Here is a 21,056-nt window from a genome sequence, read left to right as displayed (position 1 = left end):
ATTCAATAGACATCACTGCTGGGTGACTAGCGAGGTATCGCATGACTACTTTTCATTCAATACTTCGTTAGGCTCCAGCAGTGATGTCAATTGAATTTATTGTTTATCAATGCGAAAAGACTTACTCATGTTTAACACCTAATAACTTTTTTACCTAACATAATACAAAGAAACGGTCTTCAACAAAGTTGTTCAGCGGAATTTTTTTCTTTAGGACATAAATAAATTGGCACAAAAACCATCAGCTGGCTCTGTTCCACAGAAGAAACAAAAATGATGTTGATTTTCAGTACAAAATGTTCTACTTTCTCATACAAACCTAAAAGTTCAAATTTATTGATGTAAACGTTACTTAAAAAAATCTGCGAAAAATCATGGATGAGTTTCGGACAAAGACGGAGCTATTTAGACTCCAGGTTTAGAGAAATTTAAAAATGACCCCAATCACCTCAGTCTAATTTTTTATATTTTGATTACCAGTAGGGTAGATGATCTTGAGCGGAACTAATTGGCTCAATTCGGAACAGTTGACCAAGCGGTATGGATAGGGGTTATATCCGAACGAAGTTTTTTTTAGGTCAGCAGATAGATCTTGGTTTCTGCTTTCTAATGATGATTTGTAGAATATTTTAGAGTAAACCCTGATCACTCTAGAGCTGTTTTACTGAAGAAAGAATTCTGATCTTGAGCGGAACTAAAATATGATCTTGAGCGGAACCATTTTGTACTGTCAACATGTTTAATAGCTAACATTCCAAATCTTTGTGTAACTTTGAAACTTCAGTTAAATTTCATCTTTAAAGATTTTAAAGTTCAAAAATTGATGTTTTTACGTAAATTATAAAAACTTAGCCTTCCAAAGTTGTTCTCGAAATATCCGTTCAAATTTATTTCTTACTTCAAAAAAGATTCACTTTGATTCAATGTATCTTATTTTGAAAGAATAGATTCTCTAAACTCAAATATTAGTTATTTTATCTCAAAAATTAGGTTCATTAGTGTATTTGAGTGATTATTTGAATGTGCGTGTTTAGGGTCATATTGCCCCGAACAACTTTTGAAGGTTACGACAAAGTCAGTAATACAAAAGAAGATGCCATAATTTACAGATTTTGCAAATAAAAATGTACATTGCTCTAAATCAAAGCATTTTGAGAAAAAAATCTGATTTTTTGTTCTTTTATCTTACAACTCACTAATGATTTTCGGTGATGCTGATTCCTTTAATTTCATTGAAATTTTTTTAAATTGCTTCTTGTTTTATATTTTAGCTGGGAAAACTCAGTTAACATAGAAAATCTTATCAAACTTTTCTAATTCAAAGTAAGAAATCTTAATAATTTAGGAAATCTATTCAAAATTCAAAAATTCTGTAAAATCTGTAAATATTTCAAATTTCTGTGTACAGTGGCACAGATTCTGTGATAAAAATTTGCTCAAAATTCTGTGAAATTTCAGATTTTTCTTAGATTTCAGCATTCTTGCTCGAAACAACTTATTCATAGAACAAAGTTTATAATAAATTCCAGTTTCTTATGAATCACGATAAAATTAATTCATATTTAAAAAATATGGAAAGCATTTAGCTCAATAGATAAAACACTTATTTCCCAAACTGATTTCCATGAGTTCCAGCTCAAGTCTTAACATCAAACAGTAGGGAATCGGATAGGTTTTCAATACCAGGCCACCATTTAAATCGTTAAGTATTATAAAATTGCTAATCAGATGTGCTTTGCAACACATTTTAGAACTGAAGGAATTTGTGTTAAAAATAATTTGATTTTTTTTATTGGTATATCGTTTTCAATTGGAATTTCAACATCAAGAACAACCTCTTTACCGAAAGCTGCTTCTTGGAGATCGAATAGTACTGGCAATGAAGATTGATTCTTATTCTGGAATAATGATTTTACTTTATTAGCTTCATTAGTTCTCGAATTATGCCAAAAAATATGCATGAGAGCCTTCCTCCACCTGACCGTCGTCCTTCTGAAAGAAAGAATCGAAAAACATTTCTTGTACTTGTACTTGTACTTGTAGGGTGTTGCTTACATTCAGGGGTAAAACCTGCGTGTGAGACATAAGGCATAAGGCAGCGCACCTAGCGGTTTATTTCGGAAGCTAGTAGTTCCGCTCAAGATCATATTTTAGTTTTAAAAACTAAGCGATAAATTGATATTTTGATGGAAAACTTGTTACAAAAACCCGAATAATGCTTTTTTAAGAATTTTTCTACCATTTTAATCATTGAGAATCAGTTTATAGCGGCCAAGGGCTACATAAATTGACGTTCAAAGTCAGCATAGATTGGTGAAAATGGCAGCAGAAAAGCGTTTGTTTTTAATACTTTTAATAACATTATTTCATTTCATAAATTTTAGCAAAAATTACATAGATTGTATGAAAAGATCTTAAAAAAGTATTTTTTAAACATCTCGATAAGATTCATAAATAACAATTGCCTAGATCTTAGGAAAAGTAAATGGCTCCGCTCAAGATCAGATTTTGACTAGTTCCGCTCAAGATCATTTACCCTGCTGGACTCCAATGAACGTAAAACATGGTTGCAAACATTTATTAGACTACTTTAATTTGTTTTAAAAATCGATTTCGTCTCCGTTTAGAATTTGATGCCTTGAGGTAACATTGATCAGTCTCTATTTTGACGGTTTTAACGAGTTTTATTGATAATAAAGGATACAAAACACCTTCTGAAATTTTGTTTTTCTTGGTAAAGATTTGTCATTATTGTGAGCAAAATGCATGCAAAGTACTCACTGCGGTGCTCCAATTACTTGGCCTCCGTACCAATTGTTTGCCGTTTCGATGATCCGATTCTTGGCCACCAGCAATGTGCATTAGATCTTTACAAACAACGCTCAATTGACAGTTAACAGAATCGTTGGCTTTTCTGAATATAAGGCCACTGACAGAATGACGTCAGCTGCGCGTAAAGTTCTATGCGACGATGGAACACCGGGCTTCACTCATACAACAAAAAGGCTTTCGAAAACATTGATGAAATTTGGTTGGAAGGGAAGCACAAAATAAGCTTTCATTTCAAAAAATCGGAAGTCCAGAATTTCCGCAATTTTTTTTTTAATTTAAAAACTTTAAACTTTTTACCCATTTAAACAAAGTGATGATTATGAACACCTCAGGTTGTTTCTGAATATTTGTGTATGAACAAGAATCATTGGTTTATGAATGACAACCAAACCTTCATCAGGGGGGCCGATTCAGAAACGAATTATGTCCACGAGTTGTTTGAACTTTCTCTTTTTTATTAACATTAAATCCCTTTGATGAAATCTAAACTAACATATTTTGTAAGCAAACTTTTTAAACTGAAAACTTCAAAAAATTTCTCCAATATGTATACAGTAAATTACTAATGAAGGACTGATAAAATTTGAAAAAAGCCAATCAATCTAGGAAAAGTATTTCAGATGGAATGGGCTTATCTTGACTAGCCCAGGTTTTCAACGTAGAGTTTTATCAGAAAGTTGGTGTGGTCCAGCTGCCAGAATATTGAGGTAAAATATCCGTATCTGGCCACGATGGATTCACATTCCTTATTTTTTAAAGAGATTTCACAGTTCACCATTTTTGCGAATTTTTTTGAGACAATTTCATCAAAATCCAAAACGACTTGAACGAGAGTAATACTGAAAGGTTTGAGCCGTGTCAAATTAACGGGTTATTAAAAAAATGACTTGAACGGGTTGTGGTCAAAGTGGTATTGTAACGTTGAATTGGAATATCTTATTTCGAACTTTTCTCATCGATTTGATTTTTCCAAATATTGGAAAAATTGCTTAGATTTTCTCAGTTTTTTTGGAGAATTCCCTGTTTTCTATGCTAACTGAACAAATTCACGAATGCTAAGCCTGACAACCGATTCATTTACGACATTTCTATGGTTCTGTGCATCATGATGTGTTGTCATTTATAAATCATTGTTTAAATTATTCCTTTTGAGTTTGTATAGACCATAAGTTGATAGTAAAATATTCTAGGAGACTTGCGATTGCGACACATAGGGTTGGTTATTTTCACTACCAAACAACTATTTTCTAAGTTTGGCTTCATAAAGTAAGAAATTAAAAAATTCCTTGAATGGTATTTTAAAATTTTGCCCTTTTGAATTTGTTAGCTGAGATTATGAGCTTCTAGCAAGAGCCATTTCGAATGCCCGGGGCGTTGCGCAGTGGTTTGACACGCCAAAAAGAACGTAAAAAAAGTAAACCTTGCTAAAACATTTTTTTAATTCGACTCACATCTAATATCTCAAGGAATAATTCGAAAGAAAACGATATTTTTCTGAACTTCCAACTTCTGTTTCCAAGAATAAAATAAGAACAAAAATCCAAAAAATTAAATCTGAGCATATGGTTCCCAAGCAATAGAAAACGATTCCAAAACTCAATTAATTATGTATTTTATATACTAAAGTCATCAATTGCCATCGATCTAACAGTTTTTAGATAAGAAAATCATCTTAAGTCTTGTGAGTTGCTTAATTTCACTTAGTTTTTTTTTATTTCGAACCACTGTGTTCTGTAGGAGACCACGTGGTCTCTGTTCGGCAGACTGCAATGCAAATGCTGTTCGCACACATACCAATGTACCTTCGATTCATGGTTCCCAAATAGCGATTTTTGCATTTTCAATGCTTGGATATGACTTTTAATTAGTCGAATCACTTATGTTCTCCAACTTATTTCAAAGCTTAAGTTGATAGAAACGATCTTATCATACAACCCAATTAGTATGAAAACATTTGTGCCTAGTTTTAAATGATTTTTTAGGGAAAACATCAGCCCAAAAATTCCTCTTTAATGAACATGTATTTTTTCCAGCTTCCAACAATGGTGGTGTATTTCGATTGAAGTTGCATGCCAAGAAAAGGAACAAAATTAGTTTTAAATTTTTATTCAAAACCTAAATAAATATTCATTCTTTTGTCTTTCTAGTATTTTTTGATTTTTTGCTGAGTTTAACTGTAGGCATGAGTATTTATTGCAAATTTTTCAAATTAATGTCCGCATTTGAAATCGCATGTGAATTTAACAGTTGCACTAGAAAGGTGAATTTATCTGATTTTCATACGGTGATTTCCAACATAATTGCCTCGGATTCAGATCGCAAAAAAAATTAACTACTTTAATAAAATACAAATAATTGAAAAATTCGGTATGCACAAATTTGAAACAAATTATTCTCTTTGCAATTAAAATATATTCAAAAAATTTTAGCTCAATTTGGACTTGAAAAACATGAAAAGACATATTGGCATGCCAAGAAAAGGACCATGCCAAAATAGGGCTCACTTACCCTATTGTGGGTTCTTTATCCCGTAGTAAAATTGAGGTTTTGGTTATTGCTAATCGAGTGTATATTATCATGAACATATACACTGCCGGCCAAAAGTTTGGGATCACCCACTAAAAACATGCAAATTTTGATCATTCATATCATTTGAAAGATAATGAGCAATAGCTATTTTGGAGGTATTTTGCCCAGATATAATGTTTTAGCTTTGTACCTTAATCTTAACCTTAAGTTAGAACATTTTCGAAAAATCGCACTCACTATTCAAAGCCGATCATCTCGTGATAGGGTCGACCAAATTTCAAAATTTCAAATTCATTAGAATCCCTATTCTGTACTTCTCAAAACACAATAAAAAAATGTTGTGCAAAATTTAAGAATGTACTTTTAATTAATAAAATAAACACCTAAGTTATCGTCCAAAAGTTTGGGATCACTTTTTAGTATGGTGTATCGGCCAAAAGTTCTTTTAAAAACATGCAAATTTATCTCTTTCATATCTTCCTCATCTAACATCGTATTGCAGATCTGAAGGATTAATTTGGAAGCTTGGGAATTTTTGTTTTTTCTTAAATTCATTCAAGTGATAATCATACTGATATTTTACACAAATTCACCTGTAAAATAATTGAAATCTGTTTCGAACCTTTGCATGAGTATGCATCTCGTTGAAGTTGACCTCTTAAATTCGGTTTTAACATAACTTTCTTTGTCCATCAGAACATATCTGGCACATTGCGTGAAAACCCGGTTGCACAGATTGCGATCCATGGAACTGCTGATTTTAAATTATTTGCTGAGTGTATACTAAACAGGCAACACTTTTTGCCTGCCGGAAACGGATTTACAGCAAAGTCAAGGGGTCTGCATTAAGTTATCCCCAATAAACATAGAATTTATACCATGGTTGAGATAGTCCTTTTTATAGCCAACACAACGCTGCTGAATTTTTGCACATCCAAGGTCTAGTTGCGTAGCTATCACCGAAATAAAGTGTCCGGATACTAAATGATCATAGCTTTACTCATATCGTAGGGATATTATACCGATTCCGTTGATTTGAATTTTTCAAAGATTTTTATATATTTTTTTTATTCAAACTCAAAACCAACACATATAACTTATCAAAAATGTGTAAAAATGGGAATTCCAATTCAAATATGTGCTATCGAATCTGAGCGTGTCCTGTTTTGACATCTTGATCATGAACTGTCACTAAGTTTTATGGCGGTTTAATAATCAAGCACTGAGTGCTATTATCGAACATGCAAAAGAAAGCTTGCAGCAAACTTCTAAGTTTGTGATTTATTATGGTATAAACAGACAGAACATTCATAACCCTTTCAAAACAACTAAAACAGTATTTTTAATAAATGTTTTATTAGCGTTCAAAACTATTTGGAAACATATGGTCGAAACAATCGGGAAGAATCATCCAAACGGATGAAAATACTCGCAAAAAAAAATGGTCGAAACAAAAATATAATTTTTTTTTCTCGAAGGATTTTAAGCATCCTTATGGTTTATTCATCCTGAAACAAAAATAAAAGCATTTTGCATGACCATAATTAAACCCTCATAAAATAAGCTACACAAAAAATGCCATGATTAAACCATAATAAAACTTCCTTATGCTAGTTGGTTTAATCTGTGTTATTTGGGTACGGTGATGTGGTAGACTTAATTAAATTTGGTCATTTTTGAATTTTTTATGTCCTTAGGTCCTCAGGTCTTAAATGTTTTGTTTTGGTTCAAAATCTCGATCATGCAGAATTTAAAGTAAGACTTCCATGAGAACATCTTAACTCTAGGTTTTAATGGGAAAATTTTATATAATGAAGTAGTCCTACCGAGTCATCTTAAATTTTTTAAACAATTCATATTTTTTTCAAGGGATTTTCTGCTCAACAATTTTGCTCAAGTTCGTTAAATTGTATCTTTTGAATCAGTAAAACTATAAGCCGCTGAATAGGGTTTTTTTTAAGTTTTTTTTTTAAACGAACACAAACACATACAGGATCTCAATGAAACATGATGTTTCTTCGAAGAGATTCCTTTTTCTAAACTCTAAACGTACATCCTTCGAGGATATGATGGCTAGCATCTCACAAATGCTAAAACCACCAACCCACTGAAAGTGTACTATGTATGCCGTGACCGGGATTCGATCTCATACCCCCTGGCTTAGAAGACTTGAAGGCTATCCTCTACGCCACGGGCGGCGGCTGAGGTCATTTTTCATTGAGGGCGGCGGCTGGGTTTGTCGATTGGCATCGAAAAAAAAACTTTTTTACTGATATCACTGCTGCTGTCTGTGAGGTGTTGCTAGTCAGTCGGTTTATTATACGTTTTTGTGAGTTGATAAGAAAGTTAAATGATCAAAATTTTGCGAATTAAAAGAACTTCTGTTTTCAACCAGCACCTCCATACCTGCGTGTTTCATACATCCCATAATCCAGAACCTGCTCTAGCATGGTTATTTTATTATTTTAATAGAGAATTATCATTTTGAAATTTACATTTAGTTATTTTTGCTTTATAACTTGTGGTTACTGTATTGTTCCGCTACAAAGGAGGCTTTTTCTAACTAAACATAGTTGTTTTCAATAGAGTGATCAACATTAGAACTTTTTCGATATTTTTTATAGATTTCTAATGATATTTTTACTTCTTCTCAAATCTGACTTGCTGCCGATGGACAAATCTCCAGTCGCTGACCGATGAAATGCTGGTGGAGTTGAAGGCCTGCTTCATGGAAGCCTACGACGATAACCAGGATGGTAAAATCGATATCAGAGAGGTAAGTTTAAACATGTTGAAGCTTATTGAATTTCAACTTAATGGAACTTCATCCTTATACAAAATGGATAGTTGCTGTTTTTCTAGTTTCGATAGTTTTATGAGTTTTTTTTAACGATTCAATACTTGAAACAGAGACTCTCAACCTAGGAGATAATAATTATTTTGTTGACAATTTGATCTTCACGTCCAATTTACGAACACATAACTTCCATCCAGTGTATATTTTTTCCAAACACTTCTGTTCCGTCCAATTATCCGTTCAAGGAAGGTCAGACTCGCCGGAACGTATATTTTAAATTTAACTTAAATCTATGTATTATTTGGCTGTCCAATTTCCTCTTCCACTGCTGCTCGAAGTTCAGAGAGAGAAGTAAAGTTTAAAAAAATGTCCCAAGTCCACCCACTCTTGCTGCGAAACTTCCAAATCAGTACTGCTGCTGCTGCCTTGCTACTACAGCAAGAAAGAGAGAGCCAAAAGAAAATTTATACTGCGGAAAATTTTCTGGCACAAAGTTTGGCGCCTCAAGAGTTATGGCCTGTCTTGGAGCATAAAACGGAAGAGACCCACCCTTACTCGACCCCTATTTCCCCTTTTTTTTTTTTATTGCGGGGGAGTACGGCGGAGTCAGCTTTTTGTTCCTGCAGCAGCAGCAAACTACACCGGCTTGTCTGCTCCAGTTTGCTTCAATGGAAATCAATTTCCTACTTCCTGTTTGTTCGCCGTTCATTTTTTTCCGGGTTGCCGATCGAAAGTGCACTTTATGTTCGATTATCAAGATCATGAGCTAATCTCCTTGAGGAAACAATATCAGCTCTTCTCTTAGATTGTGAAATGAGGAATTTTATTTGGTAGCTCATTTATTTTCAATTGCTTCTGGACTAGCTGCTTTTGAAGTTTGCTGATGTAAATAGTTTCGAAATAAGGATCGTCTTTGAAAAGGCAAACCAGATAAGGCGATGGAATTTGCATATTCCCAATATTCTTTAAATTTTGTAATACTGTCAATTTTGTGAATTTTGTGAATTTTGTCAATTTTGTCAATTTTGTCAGTTTTGTCAATTTTGTCGATGTTGTCAATTTTGTCAATTTGGTCAATTTTGTCAATTTTGTCAATTTTGTCAATTTTGTCAATTTTGTAAATTTTGTCAATTTTGTCAATTTTGTCAATATTGTCAATTTTGTCAATTTTGTCGATTTTGTCGATTTTGTCAATTTTCTCAACCTTGTCAGTTTCGTCAATTTCGTCAATTTTGTCAATTTTGTCAATTTTGTCAATTTTGTCAATTTTGTCAATTTTGTCATTTTTGTCATTTTTGTCATTTTTGTCATTTTTGTCATTTTTGTCATTTTTGTCATTTTTGTCATTTTTGTCATTTTTGTCATTTTTGTCATTTTTGTCATTTTTGTCATTTTTGTCATTTTTGTCATTTTTGTCATTTTTGTCATTTTTGTCATTTTTGTCATTTTTGTCATTTTTGTCATTTTTGTCATTTTTGTCATTTTTGTCATTTTTGTCATTTTTGTCATTTTTGTCATTTTTGTCATTTTTGTCATTTTTGTCATTTTTGTCATTTTTGTCATTTTTGTCATTTTTGTCATTTTTGTCATTTTTGTCATTTTTGTCATTTTTGTCATTTTTGTCATTTTTGTCATTTTTGTCATTTTTGTCATTTTTGTCATTTTTGTCATTTTTGTCATTTTTGTCATTTTTGTCATTTTTGTCATTTTTGTCATTTTTGTCATTTTTGTCATTTTTGTCATTTTTGTCATTTTTGTCATTTTTGTCATTTTTGTCATTTTTGTCATTTTTGTCATTTTTGTCATTTTTGTCATTTTTGTCATTTTTGTCATTTTTGTCATTTTTGTCATTTTTGTCATTTTTGTCATTTTTGTCATTTTTGTCATTTTTGTCATTTTTGTCATTTTTGTCATTTTTGTCATTTTTGTCATTTTTGTCATTTTTGTCATTTTTGTCATTTTTGTCATTTTTGTCATTTTTGTCATTTTTGTCATTTTTGTCATTTTTGTCATTTTTGTCATTTTTGTCATTTTTGTCATTTTTGTCATTTTTGTCATTTTTGTCATTTTTGTCATTTTTGTCATTTTTGTCATTTTTGTCATTTTTGTCATTTTTGTCATTTTTGTCATTTTTGTCATTTTTGTCATTTTTGTCATTTTTGTCATTTTTGTCATTTTTGTCATTTTTGTCATTTTTGTCATTTTTGTCATTTTTGTCATTTTTGTCATTTTTGTCATTTTTGTCATTTTTGTCATTTTTGTCATTTTTGTCATTTTTGTCATTTTTGTCATTTTTGTCATTTTTGTCATTTTTGTCGATTTTGTAATTTTTGTCATTTTTGTCATTTTTGTCATTTTTGTCATTTTTGTCATTTTTGTCATTTTTGTCATTTTTGTCATTTTTGTAATTTTTGTCATTTTTGTCATTTTTGTCATTTTTGTCATTTTTGTCATTTTTGTCATTTTTGTCATTTTTGTCATTTTTGTCATTTTTGTCATTTTTGTCATTTTTGTCATTTTTGTCGATTTCGTAATTTTTGTCATTTTTGTCATTTTTGTCATTTTTGTCATTTTTGTCATTTTTGTCATTTTTGTCATTTTTGTCATTTTTGTCATTTTTGTCATTTTTGTCATTTTTGTCATTTTTGTCATTTTTGTCATTTTTGTCATTTTTGTCATTTTTGTCATTTTTGTCATTTTTGTCATTTTTGTCATTTTTGTCATTTTTGTCATTTTTGTCATTTTTGTCATTTTTGTCATTTTTGTCATTTTTGTCATTTTTGTCATTTTTGTCATTTTTGTCATTTTTGTCATTTTTGTCATTTTTGTCATTTTTGTCATTTTTGTCATTTTTGTCGTTTTTGTCGTTTTTGTCATTTTTGTCATTTTTATTTTTGTCATTTTTGTCATTTTTGTCATTTTTATAATTTTTGTCATTTTTTCCATTTTTGTCATTTTTGTCATTTTTGTCATTTTTGTCATTTTTGTCATTTTTGTCATTTTTGTCATTTTTGTCATTTTTGTCATTTTTGTCATTTTTGTCATTTTTGTCATTTTTGTCATTTTTGTCATTTTTGTCATTTTTGTCATTTTTGTCATTTTTGTCATTTTTGTCATTTTTGTCATTTTTGTCATTTTTGTCATTTTTGTCATTTTTGTCATTTTTGTCATTTTTGTCATTTTAGTCACTTTTGTCATTTTTGTCATTTTTGTCATTTTTGTCATTTTTGTCATTTTTGTCATTTTTGTCATTTTTGTCATTTTTGTCATTTTTGTCATTTTTGTCATTTTTGTCATTTTTGTCATTTTTGTCATTTTTGTCATTTTTGTCATTTTTGTCATTTTTGTCATTTTTGTCATTTTTGTCATTTTTGTCATTTTTGTCATTTTTGTCATTTTTGTCATTTTTGTCATTTTTGTCATTTTTGTCATTTTTGTCATTTTTGTCATTTTTGTCATTTTTGTCATTTTTGTCATTTTTGTCATTTTTGTCATTTTTGTCATTTTTGTCATTTTTGTCATTTTTGTCATTTTTGTCATTTTTGTCATTTTTGTCATTTTTGTCATTTTTGTCATTTTTGTCATTTTTGTCATTTTTGTCATTTTTATCATTTTTGTCATTTTTGTCATTTTTGTCATTTTTGCCATTTTTGTCATTTTTGTCATTTTTGTCATTTTTGTCATTTTTGTCATTTTTGTCACTTTTGTCATTTTTGTCATTTTTGTCATTTTTGTCATTTTTGTCATTTTTGTCATTTTTGTAATTTTTGTCATTTTTGTCATTTTTGTCATTTTTGTCATTTTTGTCATTTTTGTCGTTTTTGTCATTTTTGTCATTTTTGTCATTTTTGTCATTTTTGTCATTTTTGTCATTTTTGTAATTTTTGTCATTTTTTCCATTTTTGTCATTTTTGTCATTTTTGTCATTTTTGTAATTTTTGTCATTTTTGTCATTTTTGTCATTTTTGTCATTTTTGTCATTTTTGTCATTTTTGTCATTTTTGTCATTTTTGTCATTTTTGTCATTTTTGTCATTTTTGTCATTTTTGTCATTTTTGTTATTTTTGTCATTTTTGTCATTTTTGTCATTTTTTTCATTTTTGTCATTTTAGTCACTTTTGTCATTTTTGTCATTTTTGTCATTTTTGTCATTTTTGTCATTTTTGTCATTTTTGTCATTTTTGTCATTTTTGTAATTTTTGTCATTTTTTTCATTTTTGTCATTTTTGTCATTTTTGTCATTTTTGTGATTTTTGTCATTTTTGTCATTTTTGTCATTTTTGTCATTTTTGTCATTTTTGTCATTTTTGTCATTTTTGTCATTTTTGTCATTTTTGTCATTTTTGTCATTTTTGTCATTTTTGTCATTTTTGTCATTTTTGTCATTTTTGTCATTTTTGTCATTTTTGTCATTTTTGTCATTTTTGTCATTTTTGTCATTTTTGTCATTTTTGTCATTTTTGTCATTTTTGTCATTTTTGTCATTTTTGTCATTTTTGTCATTTTTGTCATTTTTGTCATTTTTGTCATTTTTGTCATTTTTGTCATTTTTGTCATTTTTGTCATTTTTGTCATTTTTGTCATTTTTGTCATTTTTGTCATTTTTGTCATTTTTGTCATTTTTGTCATTTTTGTCATTTTTGTCATTTTTGTCATTTTTGTCATTTTTGTCATTTTTGTCATTTTTGTCATTTTTGTCATTTTTGTCATTTTTGTCATTTTTGTCATTTTTGTCATTTTTGTCATTTTTGTCATTTTTGTCATTTTTGTCATTTTTGTCATTTTTGTCATTTTTGTCATTTTTGTCATTTTTGTCATTTTTGTCATTTTTGTCATTTTTGTCATTTTTGTCATTTTTGTCATTTTTGTCATTTTTGTCATTTTTGTCATTTTTGTCATTTTTGTCATTTTTGTCATTTTTGTCATTTTTGTCATTTTTGTCATTTTTGTCATTTTTGTCATTTTTGTCATTTTTGTCATTTTTGTCATTTTTGTCATTTTTGTCATTTTTGTCATTTTTGTCATTTTTGTCATTTTTGTCATTTTTGTCATTTTTGTCATTTTTGTCATTTTTGTCATTTTTGTCATTTTTGTCATTTTTGTCATTTTTGTCATTTTTGTCATTTTTGTCATTTTTGTCATTTTTGTCATTTTTGTCATTTTTGTCATTTTTGTCATTTTTGTCATTTTTGTCATTTTTGTCATTTTTGTCATTTTTGTCATTTTTGTCATTTTTGTCATTTTTGTCATTTTTGTCATTTTTGTCATTTTTGTCATTTTTGTCATTTTTGTCATTTTTGTCATTTTTGTCATTTTTGTCATTTTTGTCATTTTTGTCATTTTTGTCATTTTTTGTCATTTTTGTCATTTTTGTCATTTTTGTCATTTTGTCGTTTTTTGTCAATTTTGTCATTTTTGTCATTTTTGGTCAGTTTGTCATTTTTGTCATTTTTGTCATTTTTGTCATTTTTGTCATTTTCGTCATTTTTGTCATTTTTGTCATTTTTGTCATTTTTGACATTTTTGACATTTTTGTCATTTTTGTCATTTTTGTCATTTTTGTCATTTTTGTCATTTTTGTCATTTTTGTCATTTTTGTCATTTTTGTCATTTTTGTCATTTTTGTCATTTTTGTCATTTTTTTCATTTTTGTCATTTTTGTCATTTTTGTCATTTTTGTCATTTTTGTCATTTTTGTCATTTTTGTCATTTTTGTCATTTTTGTCATTTTTGTCATTTTTGTCATTTTTGTCATTTTTGTCATTTTTGTCATTTTTGTCATTTTTGTCATTTTTGTCATTTTTGTCATTTTTGTCATTTTTGTCATTTTTGTCATTTTTGTCATTTTTGTCATTTTTGTCATTTTTGTCATTTTTGTCATTTTTGTCATTTTAGTCACTTTTGTCATTTTTGTCATTTTTGTCATTTTTGTCATTTTTGTCATTTTTGTCATTTTTGTCATTTTTGTCATTTTTGTCATTTTTGTCATTTTTGTCATTTTTGTCATTTTTGTCATTTTTGTCATTTTTGTCATTTTTGTCATTTTTGTCATTTTTGTCATTTTTGTCATTTTTGTCATTTTTGTCATTTTTGTCATTTTTGTCATTTTTGTCATTTTTGTCATTTTTGTCATTTTTGTCATTTTTGTCATTTTTGTCATTTTTGTCATTTTTGTCATTTTTGTCATTTTTGTCATTTTTGTCATTTTTGTCATTTTTGTCATTTTTGTCATTTTTGTCATTTTTGTCATTTTTGTCATTTTTGTCATTTTTGTCATTTTTGTCATTTTTGTCATTTTTGTCATTTTTGTCATTTTTGTCATTTTTGTCATTTTTGTCATTTTTGTCATTTTTGTCATTTTTGTCATTTTTGTCATTTTTGTCATTTTTGTCATTTTTGTCATTTTTGTCATTTTTGTCATTTTTGTCATTTTTGTCATTTTTGTCATTTTTGTCATTTTTGTCATTTTTGTCATTTTTGTCATTTTTGTCATTTTTGTCATTTTTGTCATTTTTGTCATTTTTGTCATTTTTGTCATTTTTGTCATTTTTGTCATTTTTGTCATTTTTGTCATTTTTGTCATTTTTGTCATTTTTGTCATTTTTGTCATTTTTGTCATTTTTGTCATTTTTGTCATTTTTGTCATTTTTTGTCATTTTTGACAATTTTTGTCATTTTTGTCATTTTGTCAATTTTATCATTTTCGATATTTGCTTAATTTTGTAAATTTTGTGAGTTCTGTCAATTTTTTTTTAAATTTTGTCAATTTTGTCAACTATGACAATTTTGACAATTTTGACAATTTTGACAATTTTGACAATTTTGGCAATTTTGACAATTTTGACAATTTTGACAATTTTGACAATTTTGACAATTTGACAATTTTGGCAATTTTGACAATTTTGACAATTTTGACTTTTTTGACAATTTTGACATTTTTGACAATTTTGACAATTTTGACAATTTTGACAGTTTTGACAATTTTGACAATTTTGACAATTTTGACAATTTTGAATATTTTGACAATTTTGACAATTTTGACAATTTTGAATGTTTTGACAATTTTGACAATTTTGACAATTTTGACAATTTTGACAATTTTGACAATTTTGACAATTTTGACAATTTTGACAATTTGACAATTTTGGCAATTTTGACAATTTTGACAATTTTGACTTTTTTGACAATTTTGACATTTTTGACAATTTTGACAATTTTGACAATTTTGACAGTTTTGACAATTTTGACAATTTTGACAATTTTGAATATTTTGACAATTTTGACAATTTTGACAATTTTGAATGTTTTGACAATTTTGACAATTTTGACAATTTTGACAATTTTGACAATTTTGACAATTTTGACAATTTTGACAATTTTGACAATTTTGACAATTTTGACAATTTTGACAATTTTGACAATTTTGACAATTTTGACAATTTTGACAATTTTCACAATTTTGACAATTTTGACAATTTTGACAATTTTGACAATTTTGACAATTTTGACAATTTTGACAATTTTGACAATTTTGACAATTTTGACAATTTTGACAATTTTGACAATTTTGACAATTTTGACAATTTTGACAATTTTGACAATTTTGACAATTTTGACAATTTTGACAATTTTGACAATTTTGACAATTTTGACAATTTTGACAATTTTGACAATTTTGACAATTTTGACAATTTTGACAATTTTGACAATTTTGACAATTTTGACAATTTTGACAATTTTGACAATCTTGACAATTTTGACAATCTTGACAATTTTGACAATTTTGACAATTTTTATGATTTTGACAATTTTGACAATTTGACAATTTTGACAATTTTGACAATTTTGACAATTTTGACAATTTTGACAATTTTGACAATTTTGACAATTTTGATGTTTATTTTCTTATTCTCGCTTTGTTTTTTGATTTTCTGTTAAATTTTTTTCGACTGAGCCAAGAATGTTTTTTTCTGAAATTTTATTGGCTTTTGTTCAAATATTGCTTTTTTCAAAAGGTTGGTTTTTGCCGGTTGTAAAATTGCAACATGAACTTTTAAAGTAAACGTCGAATGCGTCAAGTTGTTTCTTTCTTCAATGCGAACGCCCTCGCGAGATTCTCTTGAATCGATTTTTCACCCCGCATCTCATCTGGACAAACGGAATTCAAGTCACGTCCTAAAATAGCTGCCATGAACTCATCTCCCTGCCAACAACCAACGATCCGGCACCAGCTGGAGAACTTCCCAAATCCTCCAAAATTAGGCGAAAAAATTCCAACCCGAAAATTCGTGCTCTTTTCCCGCAGCATCCCGGCTTCAAGTCTCCCACACTTTCGAGGATGATAGCACGGAGCAAAAGTCAAATTTTCTCATAATTTCCCCCGAATAACGTCGTCAGCACTTTCTGTTTTAATTATTGCACAATTGCCATTTCATGCCATTTTATGAACCTAAATGACCCCCCTCAAATAGTTTCTCTTATCTCATTATCGTGCAATTATTTCTCTCAAACACACAATTTCCAGCTGGCCCAGCTTCTGCCCATGGAGGAAAACTTTCTGCTGCTGTTCCGATTCGATAACCCGCTGGAATCCAGTGTGGAATTCATGAAGGTACGTAAGGCCTCGAGCCAGTTCGGAATATATTTAATTATTCCTTCAGCTGAACTTGATAGCTGAATTTAATATTTGCGTTTTCCTTTTTTTCCTCTGTTTTTATTCTAAAAATAATCTCAGATATGGCGGGAATACGATTCCGACAACAGTGGCTACATTGAGGCAGATGAGCTGAAGGTAAGTTTGAAAAATTCGGTTAAATCGATTTTTCGTTCAAATTTTTCCAATCCCGAAGACAAGGAAAAAGCGTTCGAGTTGATTGAGGAAAACAGATGGACTCAGTAAAAGAGCGAGAGTTCATTAGTGATTCCAGCTTCATAGACAGCTGCCAAAGAACTGACTAATTACTTTCGGTTCCGATCCCGGAATATCAAACAATGAGAAAAACGTGGCCAAACTGCCAAGTCAGTCAAAGAGCAGTTTTCTCGCTGTTCGAATGGTTTGTCGGAAAAAGCTTCGATCTTAATTACATTTTAATTTTGATCCCCTAAAAGCTTCTCCTCAGTAACAAAAATGCAATCCAAACAGATTCAAAACGAAAAAATTCGTCCCAACACTAGATTAAGTGAATAGACTGATGATGGCATGAGACATTTTCGGCTAACGGTTATGAAGTCGTTTGCAAATGCCAAGTCAAGCGTTTCACATTTTAATAACCACTTCGCTGCTGTTGGGAGTGTCGGAAAATTTCAATGCCATTCCTCCTGCTCCATTTTCCCGGATAATAAACGCCCCATATTTCTCACCATTTGAAGATAACCGTGGCGTGGCAGTGAGAAAGGAATTCCAAACCCGAAAGTCAATGCCTTCGCACCTTTAAGGGATCAAGTGGGAATTTTAGCCTGTCCTAGAAATGTTCGAAATTTGGCAACGGCAAACGAAGAATATTCTTTTTTTAAATAAACATAAACATTTTAAAAATTTGAAATTGAATATCTATAATAATCGTGAGCTAAAGTTGTATTAAGAAATTTAAAAAAAAAAGGTATAAGTGATCTTTCGAAGTCTTTTGGAAAGATACTGTGAAAATCCAATTCACATTCTACTCCAAGATTCCGGTTTAAGGAAAAAATAATACAACTTTTGAGTGTTTGAAGAAACAATAAATCAATTTTTCTCCTTTAACTCATTAAACAAAACAAATTTACACTGCTACTTAGAAATTAGACTTGTGTTATAAAAGTGAAATTTATGTCGATTTTCTCAAAAAAATGTGATATGAAAGTGGCTCCAGAGAGCTTTTAGCTTATTTTTTATTATCAAAAACCGCTAATCTTTGAAGGAATTTATTAGCTTATTGAGATATCTACCAAAAACTTTTCATATCTGAAAGGAATTTTCAAGAAACTCCAATTTAAATTGAAATCCGTAATGTTTTGAAACACATCACTGTTTTTTTCAATTGCGTTTAATCTCAAAATGAATTTAAATTCAAACGATTTAATTTGCAATAAAAAAAAACTTTTGTTTTCTTTTTTCAGAATTTCCTCCGGGACCTGCTGAAAGAGGCAAAGAAAATAAACGACGTGTCGGAAGATAAATTAATCGAATACACCGACACCATGGTAAGAGATTTGCCTTCGCTTTCTATACTGGGATCTGAAATTTACTGGTGTTTATTTTTTATCTGAATACTTTCCTTTTTAAAGCTACGAGTATTCGACGCCAACAAGGACGGTCGATTGCAGCTTTCGGAAATGGCAAAGTAAGTATAATTCGATTCGATTTTAGTAAATTTACCCATAGAACTTGTGCTTTTTTAAACGCTTAATGGAAATTTCCGGGTTTAAGTTTTCTTTTTCGATTCTCCGTTCCACTCGATTGGCAGAACTCTTTACCCGGAATTAGGAAAACTTACCACAACACACCATATATTAACAAGTCAGAGGCAAATGGAAAATGCTTACCTATCCCCAAAATCCCTGAGCTATCAACTTTGCATTCTCCTGATTGTGAAGATTGAGCCTGAAGTTCTCGGTCGGTTGGGATTTTGCACAGAACGTGTGTGGTTTCGTTCCCTTCACCAAAAGCCCTGGAGCTTATTTCCAGAGCCATGGCCACAAACGGGGGAAAGAAAACCGAAAACTCCTAACGACTCCAGAAAATTTTGGGCCAAAACGGTTCCCGGTTCGAAAAAGAAAATAAAGAGTTTCTACCCGTAAACCGAGTAAACATGCGACAATTTGAAAACCGCAGCTTCAGCAAGATTTTCCTAGCTGAAAGAGCTTCATACGGGCAAGAGTTCGAAACCATCTTTGATGTCACACGCGTGTGATGGGCGGAATAAAAGTTTTGTGGGAAGAATTTTAACTTGGAACCGATTTTTGACAGTTCAGTAAAATGAAACGAAATTCTTCCTGAAGAAGGTATTTGAATGCAGATCCCTCCTGTTTTGGGTAGAAAGATACTAAGCAATTGTCTAGAAATAGATTCAAACAAACAGTATTAAGTTTAAGTAATTACAGAAATTTGTTTTTAGAATTTAAAAAAAGGAGTTTAAATTTGATGTTAAAGAGAAACTTTTGATTCCATTTAGAATTGCCTGAAAATAACTGTGAAAAATACACTGGGGAGCATAACATTATATGCCTTTGATTCAAAAATCTAACTTTTTTTTAGATTTTACCTCTCGTTTTGATCATGTGGCGTATAAAAGATTTTAATTTTTTCAGCTTTGAGTCTTATCTTTCCTTGATAACTGATGAAGAACTAAATATGTATGTAAAATAACTAGTAAGCACTGAGTATAAATCAATTGATTATGCTGCAATCAATCAAGGATTCTGATTTGGCCTAGAAATTTATGTTTAAAAACAATTCTTAGAAAATCTTTTTCTGTAATTACTGGAAAACATTTATGAGATTTTGATTCTCAAGGTTTCAATAAATTCAATAACTTTGTTAAAGGCAGCAGAACGTTTTGAAGTACCTATCAAACATTTTGGTTGCCTGAGAATGGCAATTTGCTGAACAAAAGCTGAGCTAAAGCATAATTGCTGTTTCAGCTTACTGGCTGAATAAAGTCAAACTGAAACCGTGTTTCAGCGTTTGAAGAAGTCATAGTGCAGCCAATGGAAGAAGTTGAAGAATTGTTTCTAACACACTTTTTCAGTCTCTGTTCAACAATTCGCTACGATTGAAATTTGACAGACTTGTTGATTATGTTGGCGGCTAGATTGGAATGGGAGGGGAATTTTTGTTTTCCTTATTTTATGCATTTTTTCATAATTTCCTTTTCAGCTTGATTTTGAAATGAAGATTGAACTTTCTCACAAATTGGATTATTGGTGACCAAAATTGATAAAAAAGATCATTTCTGGTACACTTTACATGAAATTAATCTTCGGTTGAGAGGCATTGGGTCTCCGTAAATACTGCGGCCTGCTACCAACAAGTCGGAGGTTTAAAGTTCGGGTAGTTGCAACAAAAAAACATCACAGAAGCAGAAAAATGAGACTAAGCATCGGACAGACAGTGGTAATTTTTTTTGTTTTTTGTTTTTTTGGTTGATCCTTCAATTGACGTTTAATGACGTACGCTGAATAACTTCTCCAAATCTAGATGATTAAAGGATGAAGACACGTGAATTAGTGAATTTTGGAGGCCTTCTTTCAGCTAGATAGTTGGTTAAAAATTGAGCCACGGTATTTTTCTGCTCGTTTTCAGCAATAAATTGTTTGATGGGTATACTTCAGGAAATATTTAAGCTTCCCCTCAGCGGAACGGAGATGGAAGACTAAAGTTTTGGATAAGGAAGTGTATACCGAAGATATACACATGCAGGAAGCATCGCATGTCAATAATGCTGAGCAGCTGATGAAAATGATGGAAGCGGTGTGCGACATGACCATGCTCGAAAGGAATACACCCAAATGGTGGCGACGACAACCTTACTGGTGGATCTCAGATATTGCTGAGCTCAACGGCTCGACGAGCTCAACGAAACAAAGCCGATAGAGAAACTAGAGGTGCCGTTTATCGAGCAGCCAGGGTGGCACTTAAGCGAGCTAACAGAACGAGAGAAGAGAATTGTTACAGAATGTTATGCCAGAGCGTAGATGATAGCCCATGGGGTCAAGCCTATAGAGTTGCACTCGAAAGACTCGGTGGCCCAAGGTCGCCGACCGAAAAGTGTCTGGAAAAATGGAAGATATCGTTGCACCATCTTTTCCCGCAGCATGGCCCGAAGCAGTGGCCTCTAACCTAACCCCATATGACAAGGAAACCCACGACATCGAGCCAGTAACGAACGAGGAATTTGTGGCTATCGCTGAAAAATTTGCG

At 30.7% G+C, this 21,056-nt stretch overlaps 1 protein-coding gene across 2 annotated transcripts in view; it reads left to right on the top strand.

The window, feature by feature from the left end:
* Positions 1-21,056, top strand: part of LOC129743716 (calbindin-32) — a 266,038-nt gene that overhangs the window by 206,613 nt on the left and 38,369 nt on the right. For both annotated transcript variants that reach the window (XM_055735839.1, XM_055735838.1), the window contains exons 5-9: positions 8,048-8,137; positions 16,683-16,769; positions 16,893-16,949; positions 18,254-18,337; positions 18,422-18,477. In XM_055735839.1, coding sequence (XP_055591814.1) covers positions 8,048-8,137; positions 16,683-16,769; positions 16,893-16,949; positions 18,254-18,337; positions 18,422-18,477 — 374 coding nt within the window. The remainder of the gene's footprint in view (positions 1-8,047; positions 8,138-16,682; positions 16,770-16,892; positions 16,950-18,253; positions 18,338-18,421; positions 18,478-21,056) is intronic.

The sequence above is a fragment of the Uranotaenia lowii genome, chromosome 2, assembly GCF_029784155.1.
Source record: "Uranotaenia lowii strain MFRU-FL chromosome 2, ASM2978415v1, whole genome shotgun sequence".
In the NCBI taxonomy this organism is placed as follows: Eukaryota; Metazoa; Arthropoda; class Insecta; order Diptera; family Culicidae; genus Uranotaenia; species Uranotaenia lowii.
Note: the sequence above shows the minus strand (reverse complement) of the source record. Positions and strands in the feature narration are given on the sequence as shown.